The 23,640-nt window shown below is 38.9% G+C and overlaps 1 protein-coding gene across 1 annotated transcript in view; it reads left to right on the top strand.

The window, feature by feature from the left end:
* Positions 1-23,640, top strand: part of KIF6 (kinesin family member 6) — a 279,607-nt gene that overhangs the window by 130,614 nt on the left and 125,353 nt on the right. Inside the window, exons 11-13 of the mRNA XM_043543510.1 lie at positions 7,782-7,887; positions 8,796-8,937; positions 11,160-11,372. Of these exons, the coding sequence (XP_043399445.1) occupies positions 7,782-7,887; positions 8,796-8,937; positions 11,160-11,372 (461 nt within the window). The remainder of the gene's footprint in view (positions 1-7,781; positions 7,888-8,795; positions 8,938-11,159; positions 11,373-23,640) is intronic.

Here is a 23,640-nt window from a genome sequence, read left to right as displayed (position 1 = left end):
TTTTGTTTATTTTTTGTTTTGCAGTTCACCTTAAAGATAAGCTGTTGTCTCAGTAAAGTATAACCTACTTTTTGTTGTTGCTGCTGCTGTTGTTTTTCGCTGTCTTAAACACTTCATGCCTATGTTTCCTATGTTTCACTTCATGTATGCTGTCTTGTAACTGGACCAACTTTAAATGAATTTTATAAATTGGCCCTAAGCTTAATCGCTGCTGAGTGTTTAGAAAGTGATGATTTGGAGGTGGGAGAGGGGGTGGAATTCTTACTAACTTGAGTTTTCTGTTTGTTCATTTTTCTTGGATGATCATTAAGCGAGAGAAACTCTTTCTTGTTTACTGCTGTTTTTCATAATGAAAAAAGGCCATTGTGTGCTACTATTTTTTTCTTCCTCCTCCAGGGAGCTTCTATTGGGGAAAACTATTCTTCCTGAGGCAGCAGAGTTCTGGCAACTGACTTCAGCACACTCTAGCTTCCAACAGTGTGAGCCAGGCCTGCTGCAGTTAGGCCAGAACCCAACAGTCCTGAAGGGAAGACTGCCGTGATTTGAAAATCTCCTTTTGGAGCTGGCCGCAGCTACTAGGTTAGCGGTAACTGATCGAGTTTTAATAGTTGACGATCCCTTTACTCAACAACAAATGGGGAAAAAATACATAAGGGACACTTCTGAATTTACAGGTGGCTTCACTATAATGTGTCTGCATGGCTACCCCTGAAGACCACTTAGAAGCTACAGCTAATGAAGAATGTGGCAGCCTACTTGCTTATTGTATTAATTACAGGGAATCTGTTACATAAGCTTTAAAGATTGCACTAGCTCCCTATTCGTTTCCAGGTGCAATTCAGTGTGTGTTGATATTGACCTTTAAAACTTAAGAGCTTATGTACACAAAGACTGGAACTGAAATAATAATATTATTTGTATTATCATAAGGCCTAGAAGCTCCAGTCATGGACCAGGTCCATTTTTATCCTGGAGGGTGTAGAAAGAGCCCCAAAGAGCTTACAATATGGGTATAATACAAGAGACAACTGAGAGATACAGACAAAGAGATGGGGAAGTACAAGGGAGAAAATGACAGTATTGGTCAGCAGGACAGGTAGCTGTCTCAGCACACCAGTAGCCTAGCCATTGTCAAGTTTTTTATAGGCCTCATGGCAAAGGAGAGTCCTAAGAAGTGTTTTGAAGGAGGATATTGAGTAGGATTTGCTGATATTTACAGGAAGCTTCTCCCAGGTGTGAGGGGCAGCATGGGAGAAAGCACATAGGTGTGTGTTTGAAAATTTAATAAGTGGACAATAGAGACTGGCATCATGGGTCAATCACAGGCAGGAGTTGACCTTTTAGTACTGAATGAGAATTAATAGGTAGCGGGAGGATAGGCCATGAAAGGCCTTGAAAGTGAAAACCAGTAGCTTACATTTGATACAATAGAGAAAGGGGAGCCAGTGAAGGGATGCAGAGAGTGCCGACATGGTCAAAGCGACAGGCTAGGAATATTATCTTAGTAGCAGCATTCTCAGTGGATATCAGCAAGGCAAGACTGTGTTTGTGCAGACCAGAGAAAAGGATCTTACATGATAAATAACTAAGTCAATTGTAAGTCATGCTTTTAGTTATTTCAGTGCAAATCTGGGTGGACACTCTTATTTCAGAATAAGACTGCCCCATTCCAACAAAACTTATCAGTAAAAAAGATGACCAAATTATATAAAAATAGGACACTTATTTCAGAATATGAGTGTTCTAAGTGTCCTGTTTTGATATAGCGTGGTCACATTTTTTACTGACAAATGTTGGAATAGGGCACTTTGATTCTGAAATAAGAGTGTTGACACACCAACTTTCATCGAAATAACTAAGGGTGGGAAGTACAACTAATCTAGGTTTTTTCATTCCATTTGCTGTGTAGACAAGCCCTTATATAAGTTGAGTCACAGTTACCTGAGAGTGTCTTTCCTTATCCTTGCTTTGCCATGGGAGTTGAGAGCAGCTGATATACTTGAGCATCCTAAATTTGAACACCAGGCAGGCTATGGGCAATGCATTTTCAGTGAAGGACTCTCCACTCTGGAATTGACTTCCCCTGTTAATATGAGAATTCGTCAATTCCTTGGCTTTCAGGGTACAGTAGTAGAGAGCCTATCTCTGACCTCAGGCTTTTGCCTGAATGGGGATCAGAGTAAGAACTTATTATTGTTGCTATTATTGTATTAGTCTTTGGGGGTTGATTCTCTTTAATTTTAGTTAATCCAAATCAACTGATTTGGTACATTTTTTTTTTATCATTGATGGAAAAGTGCCCAGAAATTTGTGATTGGCTCATTTTAAAGAAAGAAAGAAAGAAAGAAAGAAAGAAAGAAAGAAAGAAAATACGGAAAAAAGCAGGAGTTTCTGCCAAATCAGTCTCTTACAAAGATAGGAAACATTAAAGTCCTGTACTCCTCGATGGTATCTTGATAAATACAAGTCAAGTATAGAAGAAAAATCTCATTCTGGATGACTCCTGTGCAGAAGAAGTCAGCAACAATGTTATTCCTGAAAAAATAATGTTCTGACAGTACCTTTTGCCTGATTTGATCTGTTTTATGTCATATGTTTAAAAGCACAGCCTTTTCCCTGGAGTATTGATAAATTGACCAGGAGAGAGATTGCACAGAGATTACACAAAGACTAAAGGAGCTGTTGGAGGGGACATAGCAGTGGATCAGACATTGTGAAACAGAACAGCTCAATCGCAAAATGTACTTTTTATTTAAAATGTGTTGCATGCCAAGCAACCTCACTCCGCCTTCACATATATTCTCAAAGCTCTCTTCCTTTGTCTAGCTTTTCACCACTAATCCTTATTCTGACACTTTCTGTTGTCTGGGGCAGCTTGCAGACACTACCCTGACCTGAGCAAATAAGAAGTTAATAAAAATTAGGCTAACCCAGGTGCTCCGCAGAGGGGCTGTAAAAGTTAGCTGCTCCAGGAACAAGAGGACAGAGACTGCCTGGGAGAAGGCTGGTCTCTGAGCCCGGGGCTGAATTAGAAACCCTGAGCTAGAAACTTTGTTCTCTGTTATATTCTGATGTTTTGTTAACTATAATTAACTGACTGAGATCAACTTTGCCCTGAAAAAAGGGACAGGGGTGTCTTTCCTTTTGCTTTCTGTGCTAATTCAGCTCAGTCACCTACCTTATGTGGCAGTGGCCAGCTAGGCTGGATTTGCTGGGGGTTTTCCTGCTTGGATGCTAGGGGATCCTTTCCCTCCTGACGCACCATGGCCCAACTTTGTGTTGGGCTGGGCCATTTTATCTATCTGTCTGTCATACTCATAGGGCCTCCATTACCATAACATCTGAGGGCCTCCAAATCTTTTAAAGTAGTTATCCTTCACAACCCTGTGAACTAGTACAGTGCTATTATGCCCATTTTAGCCCTGGGCAACTGCGGCACAGCAATTAAGTGACTTGCTCAAGGTCACACAAAGTCTGTAGCTAATTCTCAGGCTAGCACACTAGCCACTGGACCATCCTTCCTTGCTGTCTGCCTTTGACCACTCTTCTAGCCCTAAGGAGCCTTCTTTATGACCAGAGGACAGCTAGTACCAGCCCCCTGTCAAGAATGAGCTTTGCAGGACCAAAAAGCAATTTCGGCTCTCCTCCTACTGCAGCAAGGTTTCCCCTCCCACCCATCTACCTCTGTGCTAGGGGAGTAAGTGGTGTTTTGCATTGAGATACCATATGGGTATGTAACTGTCACTTGTATGTTATGTTAACTAAATGTTGCATTTTCATTTCTGCTTGGGTCAAGCCAGAATCATGTTCACAAGTTCCATGTTGCATCATAGCTTTGCAGACAGACTCTCTTTGGAGGAGGATAAAATTATTCAGTTGTTGGGGCTAGGCCATAGGGAGGGTATATATCTCCTAGAATTGTAGACTTCAGTGTGTAGCTGGGGCCGAGAGATGCTCCAACAGAGACATATCCAGATATAGGATGGGCAAGAGAGTATCTTTGACTGGGTGGCCAGACAAGTGGTGGCTCATGGTTGTATTGAGCAGCTACCGCCACTCTTTGTTGCAAAAACCATATTCATTCCCTTCATTCATTTATTTACATTTTTAATGTTTATTAAATAAAGCTGGAGCTGTTGTGCCATAACTTATCCACTGCTTCTGACCCATCTTTTTGGGGATTACCTTGACAAGAGTTACCTTCCAGCTCTTACCTGACAATTTAAACACATACATGTATATCTTTTTTTTTTAAAGAAATTTACTGTACAAAAGTTTATTGGTCTAAGGTCAGTATCCCACTCTCTCTCCTTATTTACTCTTGTCTCTTCTCCTCCCTCCTGTTGTCCTGTGCTCTGTTGTCATTATTTGTGTTATCTTTCTCATTTAAACTGTGAGCGCCTTGGGGGGAAGGAATAGCTTTGTTGTCTCCTCTGTAAAGCCTTAAATCATGGCATTATATAACTAGTATTAGAATGTTTAAATTATTTTTGTGATCCCTTCATTGATAAATCCTTCTGAAAGTTTAGCTCAGTGGACTTAAGATATGTTCAGCAGGAAGAGAAGCCTCAGACTGTATCTGCATCGCATCATCAATTTATTTTTACCTTTGTTTAATAATTTAATCCACTGGCAGAACTCCCAGAATGTTCCGATTTCAATCCTTTTTGTCATCAGGCTATATGCTTACCTAAGAAGATTGGTCCTTTAATTCTCTCCTGTTAAAAGGTGTCTGTGCTGTGTGCACAGAAATTAATATTCATGATTTTGTTTTTCTTTAATAGAATATAAATCTGAAAGTTTGTTTTAGTTCTTGTGCTTACTTGTGAGTTTTGAGGGCCTTTTCCATTCTTTTCCCCTCTTGGCCAAAAATTCCCTTTCATTTTTGGTTCAGGAAATTCTTCCTCTTTGGCATAAAGGTCTATATTAAAACACACTGAAGAAGTACTGTTCTTTAGAAGTGGCAAAAAGGCTTAGTTGGTTAACCACTTCTAATCTAGGTTCTGCTACAGCAAAGTTGAATCAGTCCATCTGGCACTAAAATCCACTTTGGCTCTAGTCAATGTGTGGTCTTCAAGCCACAAAAAATGAATTGGGCAGTTGCGGTTTTCAAAATGCTGGAAATCTCAAGTGGGTGACAGGTAATGAAGGAGGGAGAAAATACCAGCTCACATTCATATTTACTACTCACCTAATTTGTAAATAGGAAACTAAATTAGACAGCCAACAGTCTCTTGGGACAAATTCATGCTCTCTCTTCTCTCTTACCTTACTGTTCTCTTTTCTCCTAAAATATTCTTAGTAACTCCCTGCAATGTTAACTTGATGATAGTCTTGTTGCAAGCTTCTAGCTGACAAATGTTTTTGGATTGATTCCCATAACCTAAGTCTCTGCCAACTGAGGCAGTCAGGATATAGCTGAAATGCCTATTCTTTTGTTTACAGTTCAAGGTTACTGCCATGTTGTAGTAGTGTTAAATGACCTCACATTGAGGATCTGACCCTAGTGCTTAAAATTAGGGGAAAATAGTTTTAGAATTTTTCTCTTATTAAATGTGGTTAATGTAATGCTCAGTATAGTGCCAGACTTAGTGCTAGATGCTGAATGCCTCTGTTTATCCATAGACTAGCTATAGCACTGGCAGTGGCAGTACAGACTTCTCCACATTTCCCAGTCATGACACACAGAGGCCACTTGTAGGTGTGAGGGGATAGTTCCCATGCCCATTTATTCCTTGGCCTATCTGCTGAAATTACCAGTAAGGTTCACACTTGTGGGATTGGATGCTTATTCAACGAGACTGATAAATGTAGCAATAATAAAAACTGATATTCTGGTCTTTATTACCCAATAATCTCTTCTCTGCTCTGCTTCATCTTGAGAAACAAATACCTGTAATTCCAGGGACACTTTTTTTCTAACTAATTTAAATAGACTTTTTAAATGGCCCAATCCTTTAAGCTTTTTGCACATACAATTCACCCTGACTTCAGTGGGTGTTCTGTGAACTTTCAGGATCATCCCAACATTTTGGTTTAATGGGATCTAAGAGTGTGCCTTACTGTGTCTCAGCATGTATTTGTTAGCAATAAACTGTTCTTTTTCAGGGCACAAACTCTAATTCCATTAACGTGGTTGCTTAATTTTATGGATGAGCAGAGGAATTAGAAAAATTTCAGACATACATGAATTTAGAAGAGAAAGTAGCTCTTTCCTGCAGTTTTTGAGGCTCTGTTGGTTATTGGTAATTTGATTCAGGTTGAGAATTAAGCTAACAAGAGAACTCTTCTTGAATTTGTAGTGGTCCATTTGCCAAGCATTTGGTGTCAGTGACCGTGTATATAATGAATGATATACACTAAATATTCTGCCCATATATTCTCCTAATGGAAACAGGAAAGAAAAACCTAGCTGAAACTGACCAGGCTTACAGAAGTGTTTTGGGAGCAGTGGCTTTAGAGCATGTTGCCCTCTTTCTGCAGACCCCATAAAAACCCTACTGCTCCCACTCCACAGGGTTGAGGCTTTGCTACTATTGAGGAGTCAGGAAGAGGTGGACCTAGGTGACAGTAACTGTCTATGGTATCTTCCTCAATTCCCACGCCCGCCCCACACCCTGCAAACATTCAGGCATTTACTGCTGAAGCTAATGCTGAATCTGTTCCTGCATGTGTTGTGAACCCCCTTTACTCAGAGGGGGCTCTCGATCAGCCACCAGTAGGAAATCATGGCTGCTCTAAAGCTGTGCTCCTGTATGGAGAGAGAGATTCTAGGTCAGTAGTCCAGGCAGAATCACCGGGTGTCCATGCTGAGATCCTCGTGCTCTTCAGTCTTCTGAAGATTCCACACAAAAATCATGTCTACCTTGGGACACGCACAGAAATATGGGTCTCGGGCATTGCCTGATCTATAGGAGTATGTGTGGGTGGGGGGGAGGGGTATGTGTAAAGCTCATCTGCTGATGCATGGTTATTATAGAAATTCCAAGAATTGTAACTCACAGAGTTTCATGGTCCATATGCTGGTTTTCCTGCCATAGCTCATAATTTGTCTCTAAAAGAGCAATGGCGTGTTTCTGTATCTCAGATGATTTTTTTAATGGGCCTAGTCCTGCAGTCCTAATGTAGGCAACATACACACTGACTTCAATGGGTATTTTTCTTGCCTAAAGACTGCAGGCTCAGCCCCCTATCAATAAATGAATAAAATGTTTAATACATTTCAGTAATAGGAAGAGGAATAATGGGTCTTTGGGGTATATAGAGAAGCTGAGATCCAAAAAATGACGTTGCCCTACATGATGGTGGGGGCTGAGAATTTTATAAATGCAATCTAAACTATTAAGTTTCATGTACTTGCTAGCAAAAATACAGGCACAAAGCATCCAAAGCACTAGTCTTAGAATTATGTCTTGTGAGAAAGCATGGGGAAACTGCTTATGGATAATTTAAATTATGAGAGAAATCAGGAAAACAGAAGATTACTTTTAAACATTTTAGTCCCAGAACTATTTATTAGCATACATAAATCATTATCTGAATCATTTGTGATCCCTCCCATGTTAAGCCCAGAGTCTAGCACCAGAAAAAGAAGTTGATTGCTTTTGTTTTCAAGTAGACTAATAGAATGGACCCCAAACCAAGAGTCTACCGGGAAAAGCAGTAATCTGGGCAACTCTGAAACACATTCCTAGCTTGAGTCAATGTTGCCTGTTCTTATGAGATTTTTTATGTTCCCTCAAAGATTATATTTGTTATTTTTGCCTATTATGTCCTTTCAGGCTTAATGAGATAATTAAAACTTTTCTGGAAGATCCTGATCCTGAGAGCACGCTGGATGTTGGAGCTGATATGCGCAAGATCAAGTACTGTTTCAATTACATAAAGGTATATTCTGTACACATACAAGGAAGTGCAGAGAGCCCTAAGAATGAACAGGAAATATTAGAGGACACAGGGGAGAGAGAACTGAAAAGCAACCATGAAGCTATGGAGAAGAAGGGAGTGTATACAGGGCCTCAGCAGGTCTGAGAAATGCTTGAAGAACTGGAATGGATTTGAATAATAACCGGAAAATATACAGCAAGAATCTGAAGGAGATAAAAGGAATGACCAAAAGGTATTAGAGGTGGAGGGAGTGATAGAGAGGACTGAAATTTACAGGAATTGCTGTGCTGAAGTAATCTGTAAATGGATAGAGAGTATATCCAGGTATATATGCAGCTAATAAGGAGCTTTACATTAGACTAGGGAGAAGTCAGAAAAGAGGGTTTGTGTCACTGAACCAGCTGCATCAACTGTGTTGGTTATATGCTATGCTGGGATATTATGTATACAAGATATATATGGGGTGAGGAGTAGCAAGGGAAGCAATTGAACCTGGGGCATATTTTTGTTTTTGTTTATGCTCTGCTATAAAGGCTTCCTCAATTTTTCTAATACAGTAAAGTGTAAAACATTGTCCCTGAATTTGATTTCTAGATGAGGAGGAATTAGTATCCAGTTGATGCTGCTTTTTCCTTACTACAGTGGGAGTTCTCTACCAGAGAGAGATGTGTAGGGCTTAGATATTTTTACTGAGGAAAACTGATCAGTGGAAATTAGGAGATATCTCATAGCTGACTCAGTATTTATTGCTTTGCAGTCCACCAGTGGTGGGATTTTGCTTTTCAGAAATCCTGAAGAGGCTCTCAAATCAGCTAGCATAGGTAAACAGTCACACAGGCATAGGGGGAAATGAATGGGATGAAGAAAGAGTGACAAGGGCCCAGAACTATTTCTATTTTATTTCATAGCAACTGATAAATCGTACAAACATTCCTGACAGAAGTCTGCTCTCACCAGACATCACTGGAGATGAGGATACTAATACCCCAGAGAAGAAAGAGGAGCTAAAGAAGTTGAGAGACCTTCTGCACCAAAGAGATAATGAAATCAATATCCTTTATGAAACAGGATTTGTCTGGATTTTAACTAATCTGGCTGCAATCTGAGGTGTGGGTGTGTATGAAATGGGAGATGGTGATCTGCAAAGAATTTCTTCCCTTTCAGACTGACGTATCAATCCATATTCTTAATCTAAGAGTCTCCTACCACTCTTTATCAGAATCCCATTGTTGCACTTGGTCCCTGTTTCTGTTATAAACTGAACCAAAATCCTGGATCCAAATACCCTGCAGTTTTGGGAAATTCTGATCCAGATCCAAAAGTTGTGGTTCAGGGTCATGTTTAGTAAACTCTCTTCCAGCGAATGGAAAAACTGGATCTAGCATAGAAAACTGTGATGCTACATGAAGAACAAATTATTACCTCACAAAGAATAGAATTTCCTGTGTTGTTATTTTTAGCCAAATGAAATGCTGCTTCAGGGACTACTGGACTGTCTTCTTTTAGATTAAATGTAAAATGTGTGCTTTCGACATCCAACTTTAAAATTTAAATTAAAGCTGAGCCTTTATATTGTGTATGTATAACAAAAATTAAACTACTCATATGTGCTTTGTCCATTTTACTGCCTCATGGGAAACATATGAGTAGCTGTAGTTGAGCAAGATGAAGAAAGGGCAGTTATTTTTAGCTGGCTGACAAAACTGCAGGCAGACCACAACGTCACCATGTCCCTGAGTTTGTGGATGATCTGTGGACAAAACTTGAACAATGGCAGAAAATTGACAAATAGCTTTCAAGTTTATAGAGAGCAGAGATTCTTTAGCATTATTAAAAACAAGATTAACTGCATTCTTTGTGTTCAACAATTACTCACAGATTTGGTATATTAAGTGTGAATGGGTTGTACTTCAGACAGGTAGCTTGCTTTACCTTGATGAAATCAAGTGGTAGGGAAGCCTTTTAGTCTGCTGCATCCATCACAGGAGCCAAGACGTTTATTTTGAAAGGAACACTGTCTAGTTAATTTGGCTATAAAATTGACATATAACACCTTTTAAAAGTTTCTTATTTTAGCTCAACCTTTGGATCCCTCAGAAGAGAGTCTTCTTGAAATAAATCATTAAGTTGATAAAATATTTGTAATGAAACAACAAATTACACAGTTCATAGAGTCCGATGCACTCGCACCAGATATGCATATGTGGCTTTGTTTATGGAAGTGAAAGGAAGGCATTCATTGCATCCATCAATTTTAATTAGAGCTGTATATGGGGAATTGAAATATTAAAAGTTAAAATCAGAACTAGCATGCAAGGAACTGTAAGTGGATTTTGCAGCCTAAATAATTTTACAATTTACTTTTAAAAATTAACATCATGATTGGTGCAATAAAACTACTGAGGACTTGGAGGCTCTCCTGCCATAAACTGTAAGAGATGCTCCTTGTCTTTATGCATGCTATAAGAGGTATGATAAGAACCAATTTGTAAGACAAATAGTTTTTGCCACCTAATCAACTTGATAATTCTAATTCCTCACACCTTGCCCAGATTTTTTCCTTGTCTTTTTCAGATAAATTAGACACAAAATGAAAAACATACAGAGAGTATCTCATCATCTTTATGTTACCTCTTTGTTTTTGCTAAATGCGTAGTGAATTCCATCAGAAAACACCTGTATTCCCTCATTTAAAGTGTTTTTATGTCAAAGGTCTTTCTAAAGAATATGTATGTAATTGGCAGGAATTTCTTTAAAACCTTGTTTTGTGTTTTTATAATCCTTTCTGTTGTGGTGTGCTTGACAGTCTTCCTATAAAGTTTAAGATTTCTGACTTATACGATTTAAATTTGACTTGGAAAATTTGCAGGGTCTAATTGGTGTTGCAATGTTACCAAACTTAATAAAGGTAATGTCACCCATTTTGAAAGAGTAACTGGAATTTAACATTTCTATTTTTGTACAGAACCTCACAGTATTTATTGCTTTTATCCAAACATGGATTGGCCATAGCTTTTTATACCACTCACTAATGTCATCTTACTAGTGCTCAGGACAAATTGAATTGGTTATTTGGAAAGATAAATGTGAATACGTAGACATAACAAAAGGGCCTAACCCTGCAATCCATTTTCACATGAATAGGCCTTCCATATGTGACTAGTTCCATTCAGTTCTACAAGACTACATGTATGAGCAAGTGGCCTACAGAAAGAGTGGACTATTATTTATGGAAAGGAGATCCCAGTTAATTTCCTTAAAATGTTCTGCAGATATTCTAGTACGTATGTTAAAGAAAGAAAAAAAGAAAGCACAGGATGCCCTTTTTCAGCTCAGCGCTGGGTTTAGTGGTCTTGCAGTCTCGGAGAGTTCCCTTTCTATAAGCTTGGAAGAAGGTCAGAGGCCATCTGCCTGTGTTAATGTGAAAGATACACAAGATTTCAGCTCCTCAGTACATAGAACTGCTTTTCTTCCCAGGCGAACAGGTTAGTGAAATGAATTATATGTGCAAGTGTCCAGTTCTCACATTATGACTTTAAATGTATCATTCTTAGGTGTGGACTAGGACAGGGGAGTTTTACTTTCAGCATCAGAATTCTTGTGTTCATTTGCCTTTGTCCTTCACTTCACAAGTATAAATACCTTGATTTCAGGCCACCTCAATGCACAGGTAACTTAATATGCTGATAGGACTCAAATGTTGGAAATGAAAATGAATGTGGAGGACTTCATTTGTAATATAATCCAGGAGATGACATCCTTCCTATGGAAGCTCAAACTACTGACTTAACTAAAACAGGATAAACAGTTAATATTGGAAGAAGGTTCATTCAGATATGATTAGTGGCAAGGGCCAGAAAGTAGGTTTCAAATTCTCTCTCATTTAGTCCTTCAAAATAGGAAAGTAATCCTCTCTTCAGGTGAAAAGAACGTTGATTAGTTCTGTCTCCAGCTATATAGCACCACACAAGATTCAGAGTTTAACCTTTCAAAGTAAATCTCAGTGTTTCACATTATATAGAACATGCTTATTTTTAATGAACCATTGTAATGATTTTTATCATTACAGTGTTAATGGAATCAAACTTGGACCTCTGTTTAGCAAGTTAATTCAGCAGGGAACTAACTTGAAGCATCTGACTAGTTCCACTGAAGTCTTAACAACCTTGCTGAACTGGGACATTGATTTATAAGAACAAAAGCAGAATGCTTATATTTTCATATGTTGGAGCTTTCTATGAAAAAGCATTTAAATCACCGTGGGGAAGGAGGAGTGTTCAAGAATTCCGCTCTTGCCAAAGGAGATTAGGAAATGGCTGAATTCACAAATACTGTATTTGGTTAACATAGCCTGTACACTAAATACAATTTAAGCATGTGATAGATAATGTCATTTTCAGGAGAAGGGCAGTTTCTGTCCATCTGCACTTATATAGAGTTCAAACCCTTCCTAGTGAAGCTAATTCAATTATTTCCATACTTTCTTCTGTTGAGGAAGTTTTCCAAAGGACTCTTTGTAAGCTCACATCTTAAGGTGTTTCCCTTGGCTATAAGCACATCAAAGGCAATTACTTTAAAAAAAATATTATTGTTTTACTGGAGATAGAAGGACGGCATTTAGTTAGGGCATGTGCCTGTCATGATGGACTAATGTCTTGGGTTTTTTTAAATAATAAAAATAAATATAATTGTTGACTCACTTTTTGTGAGCGTCATAGAAGAATGAGTCTTAAGGAGGCAAATGCCTGAGGAGAGGGTAGTGGTTTGGCATAGGGCCTTTGGTACAAGAATATAAATTACACCATCTAAACACTATTTTCTTCTCCCGCAAATGGTTCTGAGCCTGATTCTTTCTTTCCACTCTTCCTCAGACCAAAGACAAACAGCAATCTGGATGTAAAGCATTTTTTTTAATTACAATATTACTATTTTCATAGAGGTTAGAGTATTAGAGGAACAATTGGAAAAGCAAAAATTTAAATTTCCGTGTTCCATTAAGTTTATAACACTACTTTAGAACCAGCAAAATAATGTCAATAATATTGCATGCAACAAAATGGTCAGTGTGAGTTTAGAAAATATCTATTTTATCCCAGCATTACATACTGCTATAAATTACCTAAAGAAGAGAAAATATCCCCATTGTTGGCATAGGATGATGAGTATTTTATCCTTCTTTCACCTAGAAACTAGTCACCATATTACTTGGGATTTTAAAAAGGTCTTTTTCTGGTTAACGTATCTTCTTTCAACCTATTTCTGTTCAAAAAGCAAAATGAAATGGAATTCATGGCTCACTGGAGAATTTGCGTAGTGCCTAGGCTCTTTAAAATATTCAACCAAGCCAGAGAAAGGTTAGGGATTTTTTTGTTTTGTTTTTTGGTTAAATGTCTGTTTTTGTTTTATTGAAATAATGAGAAAGCCTGCATGTTCAATTCTAAAGCTGAAAGGGGCCATACTGTTCTCTTTAACATAGCAATGGTCTTAGTGTTTTTATGTTTCTTGAGTGTGTGTTCCAAATAGTCACCTGGAACTATTCAGTTTTCCAGAAGTCCCCAGATGACTCACTGCATCCTTTAACTGTTTGAGATTCTAACAAAACCAAACCATCCTCCGAAGTGATGTCAAAGCAGTTTTTTAAAAGTACATGATGAGCTGAAACTGCGTCAGAGTTGGAAGCTTTCATAAAAATACCCACGCTATTGTGATGCTTGTTGTGTAAATGATAATTAATGGTTCCTCTAAAGCCTCTTGACTTTGGAAATGAACTGAGGGATTAATGCTGCAGTCATTTTATAGTAGTATGAAGAAATGTGTGTGCACATGTGGATTAAAGATAACTTGTGGAGGAAGATTAGTAAAGAATTATAGGAATGAAGTTAGGTCCAGGGGATTCCTTTACTGGTGTTTAGGCTGTGATATAAGCAAAATACTTAATGTACTACCTCTGAATGTTGAAAACTGCAAGAATCATGTGAATATAGTGTATCTGGACTCCATCATGTGTTAAGAAACAATGGTCATATTGTATCCTGCTGTTACAGTTGTTACACTGCTGTTATGGTTCTATCAGCACTTTCATTTTAAACTTTAAGGTTTCTATTTGCAACAAAAATAATAATTTGGCATAGAAAAATGTATGTCTCAGAAGGGATGGGGTTGTATTATAATGTACCTCATGGCTGATTTCAATAATTGTATTTGAGACATGATCTAAAAAGTTTAATCATGCTGTGATCAGAAAATGAGACTCTTTTAATATAACATTAGTATTAATAATATTTGAATACACAGTGTAGTAATTCTGTTTAAAGACCAGCTTTTTAAAGTTAGGTGTGCATAACTGCATGCATACATTTACCTCCTGCATGCACCCAATTTATTCACAGATTTCCAGTCTGCACTCAGTACAGGAATTTGTGTATACACACGGTGAACTAGGTTTCTAAATACAACATCGGGAATTTTTGCATATGCATGGAAATTTGAGTACAATGCGAGTACCTAAATTTGTAAAACTGGCCCTCAATAACCTTAACTAATATAGTGACTGAGTGACTGACATCTTCAATTTTATTTTAATAGAATTTATGTTAACAGTTTGAATCAGCTGTAATGTAGTTGAATAGAATGGCACTCTTGTGATTTATGGTGTCATCAGAACTCTTATGGAATTATTTCCTTGTGACCCTCACTAATCATTTTTTACAATATGAAGTACTTAAGGATGTTCTGCCATGAACTGGACCACATGAACTGAACCTGCTTAATCTTTTAATGTTGTATTGAAAGATGACTAGTGCCCTGGAACTGGTTTGGTTTCTTAGGCTGATCCATTTTAATGTCTAGTCTTTAAAGGTTAATGGGAAAAAGCCTCTGTACATTTAATAAGACAAGTTTTCATTACTTTGCTTCATTAGCTATTTTTATTTTGTATTGTAATGAACTGGCTAATGACCAGGTGAGCCACTGCCCTCTCCTAGTTGGTGTCAGAAGTGCTAAATAGTTCCATAGGTCCTTGTAACGGGGCACTCACCTCTGGAGTGCCTCCAAGTAACAGAGTCAAGTATTGTAGTCCTTTTTTCACCTCTAGTGTCCCCTGCAGGCTGCCAGCTGACTTGGCAGGTCTTCCATGGCTGGCCATCCAACTGAGTCACAAAGAACAACTGAACCCCTTGCAGGATATTAAAGAGTCCAACAAATAAGCAGTCTGTTTCCTCTCCGTAGGGTCTTCAGCCCCAGCTTTCGTCCCTTTAAATTCAGACCTTTGTTCTGACTCGTAACTAAGGCCTGTCCTCTTCTTGTGATTACACCACTTTACCCATAGCCAGAAGGGGAACCTAGGCCCGCCCACTAATCCGGGTTCCAATCTAGGGACCCTAGGCACAGCAGCCACATACTTGTTACTGCAGACTTTGCTGCTTTGCAGGATGTACTAGGACCCTGGGGTGTCCTGTAAGTAGCCTCAAAGACCAGATATACCCAGTCACTGTCCTATACTAATATCAGCCAAAAGAGATTATCCTTTAACTCAAGTGGTGGGGACTTGTGTCGAGATTTTCAAAGCCAACTAGGGGACTTAGCCACACAATTCTCATTGAAATTATTGGGAGTTACATGGCTAAACCCCCAACTTGTTTTTGAAGGTATCAACCATGGGCTTTGGAAGCAGGCAGATCTTGTTCAATCTCCTATGCTTCTGGGAGGTTCCATATAGGTATAGTTAATATCACAGTATCAATCATGAAGTCTTAGAAAGCCAAAGTGCTTAAATATGAATGTAGAAGCCTAAATTTAGGCACCCATTTCTGAAAATCTTGACCATCTTGCTGTGGGGGCTGGGGGGAGAGAGAGAGAGAGATTGTGGGGAATGTTTTGCTCTATATTTTAGTTTGCACTCTCCCTAAAGTGGTCAGACTTTCTCTCACATGTCCTGCCCAGATAGTAATGTTGGCAGCATTTGGACTTCTACTCTCCTGCTATATACAGCAGTTATAATAATAATATCTTATAGTGGTTTTGTTTTAAGAAGTTTGTGTGTAAATATTGTGCTTCAGAAATGTGCCAGATTGACAGCTCTCAGGAGTTAACAGGGACAGCATGGTTTGTATATTGCCTATACTGCCTTGCCAATATGCCTCAACCGTGACTTGGAGGGTCCACTTAACACAAGCGTATTCCTGAGTATCCATGCTGTTTCATTCCTTGACCTCTCTACTGAGAATGCCAGTGTTGTTTTCTTAAGTGAACTAATCATGGTATTTTGCTTTTACTTTCTTTTGTGTGGATTCTGAAGGTTCCCTTTCTAAGGAGCTTCAGTATTTGGCTCTGTATTAAACTTATATTAAAGGGGACTAAGGAGAATAGACTATGTACGGTATGTTTTTTCAAGTCAGCCCATAGAGATTTCACTGTTGGATTCCCACTTACATCAGGAAAAGTGGTTTAGCAAAATTCCCTCATATACCACTTTGAAAATGTGCCCAAAGGTTTCATAAGTGGGTGCTGATCAGGATCTGTCTGTGTAGTTGTATACAGTGTACATAAAACCAGCAGGTCTTATATATATTTATAGTTCTGTTATAGGATAAGCCTTCTAATGCTAAAATTAAATAAAATTGTACTAGACTGCCTAGAGATTTTTTTGTTACAGCTTTTTTTTGTTCTTTAAGATTATTTAAGATACAATTTGAGATTTAGGAAGAAAATAAAAAACAAATGGATAACAGATGCTGATCCAAAGGTTGGGGAAAAGAAAACAGCTATTTAAGAACAGGCAGTGGTAGTTTCCAGTGAGGGCCAGAGAGGGCTGTCAAGAAGAAAAGGTTCCCTAGGGTCATAAGCAGCACAGAGAAAGCCGGCACCAGGACAAGTGATCCCTGCCAGAGAATATGAGAACAATAAGACTACAAATTACAGTATGGTTGGGTAGATGTCATATGAGCAAAAAGAATGTACCCACATTTATAAGTCAGCCCACCTTCTTCAGAGGGAAGTTATTTGAATTAATTAATGTTTATGAAGTGTTTTGAGATCCTTGGCTGCAAAGATCTATAAAAGTTCAAATTAGGAGTAGTAGTACATTATTTTATTATTCAAGTGTAACAATGCAAAGAGATGTTTGTGCATTCCATGGCAGCAATAAACACCCAATTCCATGTGCTAGTAGCTAGGAGATGGCTCCCTTTCCTGTTGGACTCAGACCTGGACACAGTGATCCTGCCTTATTTTTACCCTCCGGGCTCGATTATTCCAACTCATTATGTCTAGGAATGAAGCAACTCACCCTGAAAAAGCTCCAATGGGTACAGAACATAGTAGCCAACCTACTTAGCCAAACAGGTGGCCATGAGCACACTAGCCTAGTACTTTGCTCCCCTCCAAATACGTAATCTAATTTAAGCTCTCTGTCCTGGCAGCCAGAGCCCTGGATGGGATTGGTCCTAGCTGTCAAGGAGATTGCCTCTCTCCCCCGTGAGCATGTCTTCCTATGACAGTTAAGGTCCAATGGAATCATGACACTGTAAAATGACAGGAGAGGCTTATGATCAAAAAAGAAAGAACTTTCATGGGAGCTGGACCTACGCTATGGAACTTACTCCTGCAAGAGTTGATAATTACCATTGACCTCACTACTGTTAGAAGTAAAATGCAAAACTCTTCTCTTTGACTTGCCACATACCCTAAGAGAGTGTATGTCTACATTGCAATAGGGGGTGCAAATGACAACTCCTGTAGATGTATCTAATCCGCATTAGCTGTACTCTAATTAGCTCACTAAACATGGCAATGGGGATGCTGTGGCACAGGCCCCAGCGTGGACTGCACAAGCCTGACACCTCACCCCACCACACAGGCACTTGCTTGTGCAGCCCACATGATAGCCCGTGCCACAGTTGCTCTCACTTCCATTTTTAGTCATGGATCAAACACTAGCTAGGAGGCAGGAAGCAAAGAGAAGGATTAAATGGTCAATTTTCATTGTGACAAAAGTTAATAGCAGGGTACCTTAAAGGTCTGTTCTAGGCCCTCTGTTGTTTAATATATTTATTAATGATCTGGAAAGGACGGTGAATACTGAGAAAGCAAAATGTGCAGATGACACAAAGTTGTTAAGCAGAGTCAAGACCAGAGAGGACTGTGAAGAACTTCAGAGATACCTTAATAACTAGGTGAATGGGCAATACAATGGCAAATAAAATCCAGTGTTGATAAATGCAGAGTAATGAACATCGGAAGGAGCAATGAGAATAATCAGGTGTCTGGGAAAATTCTTATATGACAAAAGATTGAAAAGATTGTAATTCTTTACTTTAGAAAAAGACAAATAAGTCAAGGAAGCTACTCCAGTGATGTAATGCTTCATTTGCACTGCCTCCCTCCACCCCAGACTCCTCAGCTGTCCTGATCTTATCTCTGTATCTCCTCTGCAGATGAAGATTTCGCTCTACACCTTATTTTTACTGTGTTTTTATCACACCCCTCACTTTTAATATAGTAGGAATAATTAACTTGTTTGGTGTCATTATGGCATTAAACACATTGTATAATTCTTTCATAGCACAGAGCTTTTGATTTTCTCAAGTATATGTGGACCCCAAAAAAATATATAGCTATACACTATCAACAGAGGTCTGACAAAGTCACCTTATGCAGTACATTTTATCCTGTGTCCTTTAAACCTCAGAACATCCTCCTAAATTTTAGTAAACTTTGTGCATTAGTTTTCTACTCTTACCCTGCAAGTGTGAGTTGACATGTTTCTGCCTATCTACAGTGGTATGTAAAAGTAGGAGTTGCCATGCCAACTAATATCATTGGTTCATTCAGTCTGATAACCTGTCTTGAGCAGTGGCAAAGGCTTGATGCTTCACAGGAAAATTGGTGAGGGACCTATGTTTCGCCTTGTCAGTTGTGCAGTGATCTATCATCGGGGGAGGAGCAGGGGGAGCGGTAGAGAGAGTGTGTGTCTGAGCCTTTGTGCTGCAAATTTTGTGTAAATCTTCTAGCTGCAAATAATATTGATAGTCATAAAGCTATCTAATCCTTTTTTAAAATCTTTCTGAACTATATATACACATATGTCTCCTTGTCTATAGATTTTATGGGTTTGATAAAGGTGTTAGAAAGATCTTGTGTCGGAGCCAATAATATAGAACTCCCAAGTAGAGCCTTTAGTGTGCTGTGAAAGCCACACTTCACCATTTAAACATTTTCCATACCCTCACTCAGTTTATGATTATTTAAATTTACAGTACGTAGTTGATTTCACATGCACTGTAATAGTTTTAACAATTTAGTTGGTTTCATTTTTAACTGAGATTTGCATAGTCTCAACTGCATAATTGGCCTTGTTTTAATGCAACACAAAATGACATTGTTTAAACCTTTACAAAGTTTGTTCACTCTAATCATTGCCTCTTTGTGAATAAATTTGATTAAAATTAAGTTTATTTGCCAACATTAATCTCATTTTGATGTGCAGATGAATGCATTATGTTTTCCATTCACCTATCCCGTTGCCTTAGCCTGAGAACAATTAAACTAAACCATCAGCGAAAAGGTATATGGAAAGAAAATCTTCAGTTTGGTTGCACATTTGTGGGAGATCTACGGCTACATCTACACTTCCGGTTGTGTGTACAGACACTGCATGCCCAGCTAGCATGAATATAAATAGCAATGTAGATGGTGAGACACTGCTTAGGAGAGTAGAGTACCCCCAGGGTATGTACCCTACATGGCTCTCTACATTCCCAAGCAGTGCCTCCAATGCAGGAGCAGTAAAGGTGCCCTAAAGATGGGGGGGGCCACAGGCACCCAAACCATGGCCCCATCCACCCACGCTCTCCCCCCCCAAGCCCTGCCCCCACACAGCCCCTTGTCCCTGAGCTCCCGCCACCCATTCCCCTGAGGCCCTGCCCTCATGCTGCCCCTTCCCCCAAGCCCCGCCCTCCACCACCCCTTCCCCTGAGGCTCTGCTCCCACACTGCCTCTTCCCCTCAAAACCCCACCCCCAGTTCACTCCTCTTTCTCCCCCCCCCCAAAAAAAACTGTTCCAGCGCCCCTGCTCCAAAGTCTACTTGCTTCCTCCTAGCTGCCCAAGCTTTTTCCGGCTGCCTTCCCCTGCCAAAGCCTTTCCCTACTGCCTCTCAGCTGCTGGAGCCTTTCACTGCTGCATGTGGCTACACACATAGTTCCTGTATTCAACAGGCCTCCATAAGAGTTGACATAGCCGTAGCTGATACTTGGCTTCATATGGGATATTAATTGAACTTACTACTTTACATTTTTTATACACTGGATATGCTGTGTAACTATTTGTTTGTTCAGAAGCAGACCTTTTCTGTGCAGCCATAGAGGGTATAATAACTTTATTCTCCTCTTTTTGATTCTTGGTTTGATACGCTCTCATTTTGTAAAATCTTCACCAAACCTACTTAGATTGTAACCTTTTTGGGACAGGGACAATCTTTTTGTACTTTTTGTACAGCCAAAGTGATGACCCAGACTATAACTCGGGCTCCTAGGCACTACGGTAATACAAGTAATAAATAATATTCAGACACCTTCAAATTCCTCAGAAAATCTCATTTTCTATTGTGAAATCTATGGACAGTGAGGGAAAAGAAAGGCAACACATGCATGCGGGTACACAAACAAGATATGTAACTCTTTGTGGTAACACCTGTCTTTATTCCCCTCCTCTCCCCCTCACTGTCTGTGTGCCTTACTCATTATGCCATGCTGAACTGGATTTGTATGGGATCATTTCTTTTTTTACGTTTGCACAGCACCTAGCACAATGGAGCCCCAATCCTAACTGGGGGCCTTTGTAGTAATAGTAATAAACTGCTATTGAGTCAGTGCTTAAGTGCTTTCCTAAACAGAGAGAGGCTAACGTACATGCTTAATTTTTTTTTCTGAATCAGGCTCTAAATCAGGAGTAACTCTATTAATAATCCACTATCAAGCGAGCTTACAACTGAACGCATGGACTCTTTTACCATCCTTCATATTGTGGTATTCTACATATCTTACTGTCGACTCCAGAGTTTTCTACTTATTATTATTATTATTAATTGTTATTTGTATTATTGTAGCACTTAGGATCCCTAGTCATAGTGTCCACAGCTATGCTGGAGAGCCCAAAGAAAGGATATAGCTGAGAAATACAAAACTGTAATGTCCTAGTTAGACATGGCTAATGACAATGGGGTTAAACGGCGTTGGCGTCTCTAGCTGAAAATTATACCAATTTATGTGCTGACAGATCTGTTATTCTTGGATCTCAAGAGTCCCCTTTTAGGAGGGAATGGTGGGTATCATTCTAACTCTAATTCAGTAAGTCAGCAGCACAATGTTGTCTGTTTATACTGGAGCTTGTCCTGCAGCTGACATTTTGGCAGGCTGGCTGCTGTCACTGAGGAACGTTTACAGATTGCATAAGAGAGTCAGTTTAGAGTGAGCACACTAAAACTTTTAGATTAGTCCAACTATTTTACTATTGAAGAGGTTGAGTTTACTATACGATACCTGCTCTAAACACAGCATACTCTAAATCATAAATCTATAAAAACATGAAGACATAGGGGGGTGAACATAACACTTGATCATATTCAACAGCTGTACTGGGTGTCTACTGTTATTTATTGCATTGTAATATCTTTCATAAATCTGAAATACACACACCTTTTGGCTACAAACTTAATTTATGTTTCAGATGAACAATCCATAAAACGCAAAGATACATTACAGACATAAATTGAGATTTACATAGTCTTCAACTTTTTATTTTAAATCAGACAATAAATTAGCACAGTATAAAGCCTATTCTATAGCTTTAGTTATATTTACATTTTATTGCTGATATATTTCTTATATATGAAGACCTTATTTAAATATAGAACTGCATAGAACAATTCCCATTGATTATGGGAGCATCAGTACGGTTTGGTAGTTTTAGAGGAGATGGAGCCATGAAAAAACCTGGGAAGCGTAGAGGAAAAGTCAGAGTTCATTATGCATGTCACTATCGTAAGTGATATTGAGTTAAACTTGAATTTTATTATATAAGAACAATAAGTTTATTGTATCTTTCTTTTGAAAGGGAATCCAGACTACTGCTTGTTTGCACCATAATTCTGTCATTTTGATTGTTGTTTGATGGCTTTTTTTCCCCTGCTGGATTTGTTTTCCTCTCAAAAAGTAAATAATCTGATTACCAGAAAATAGTGTAAACATTTTGACATTGGACTGAGAAACTAAACTCAAATAGATTAGCATATTCAAATGGTTGAATGTGCTAATCTATTTGGGATAGATTGCTCTGCTCTCACAAGGGACCTTATTAGGGTCACTTTTTGACTAAGTTTCCTGTTTCATCAATGCATTTTTTAGAATAAGGCTGTTCTAAAAAAGGAATTTCACACACAGCCTGCCTACCATACATCCAGATCAGGGATAAGGGCCCCATCATGCTTAGTGCTGTTACAAACACATAAGAAAATGATGGCCCCTGCCCTAAAGAGCTTACAATCTAAGTATGAGATGAAAGACAACCGATGGGTACAGGAAACAGATGGGATAAGCACAAGGTAGCAACATGATTAACCGAATGAAAAGCAGTGGTCATAGTACACTAGCTGCTATTTGCTCTAAATGTACTTCTCTTTTCATAAGACTTAGTTTTAATGTTTCTCTTGGCTTATTTAATACATTAATGTAATAACTTGGGGGAGAGATTTCCTGCTCCTGAGGAAGAATGCACAGCAAGGTCCCCTAGGACAAAGAAAATTCTTTCAAGTTTGCAGCATTATTTAGTCTACCTTCTTCCATTCAGATAATGTGGGTTTGCAGCCACCAACTGGAAAAATCAGGGGTTCACCACATATGTACCTTGAGAGGTATATGAAACATAAGGATGTGGTGGACGTCCTATACCTCTGCACCATATCTTGGGCCTACAGCTCATCCTTGCTCCCTAACAATGTAGTTCCACTAAACTCAGGAGTTTCTGTGCCCACAGCTGCTCCAGGACCTCCCATAAAAGAGAGTTCCACAGATTTGAGAGACTCCCATCAGTAGTTAATACCTCTGGGTTGTATAGAGGAAAATAGCATGCACAAAGCTCTCCAGTGTGTATTATTTCTGGATGCTTCAGTCACCACGCTCAAGACTTATCATCAACCAAAGATAGCCATTTTACTGGGTCAGATGAAAACAGCTTCTTGGTGATTTAGGGCTTTGACCTTTACTAGATTTTGTGTAGCATTATTACAAGAAGACAGTGAAAGTACATGAGCCACGTTCTCAATTCCAGGTCCAGAGGAAGGTTTACATCAAATTCAGACTCCATCTGAACTTCTCCCAATGCTTAGTAGGATACAATGAACATTTTATTTTCTCTGTTATCTTTTGTAATTAACAAAAATGAAAACTATGTGTTTGGTACTATCAATTCTGAGTAACTTGAATTTGCTACAGTATTGAGTACTACAATCAGTTATTTGCTACTAGTGAGTTTCTGCTCTTGTTTACAGACCAGATGGAAATTACCAGACTCTCTACTGCTCTATATAAAGCTCTTCAGGAATGCCCTTCAAAATAAATCAGGCAACTATTGACAGGTCTAAATGTTTTGTTCCTATTTAATTGGACTGCATTTTTGACAGACTTTACAAAGTCCTTTTCTGGTATACCTTTTCTGGTATAAAAAAATTACCACCAAGGCTCTAGTTGTGCAAGGTAGTT

This window comes from Chelonia mydas, chromosome 3 (assembly GCF_015237465.2).
Source record: "Chelonia mydas isolate rCheMyd1 chromosome 3, rCheMyd1.pri.v2, whole genome shotgun sequence".
NCBI lineage: Eukaryota > Metazoa > Chordata > Testudines > Cheloniidae > Chelonia > Chelonia mydas.
The sequence above is the reverse complement of the archived record's forward strand: the minus strand, read 5'-3'. Positions and strand labels throughout refer to the sequence as shown.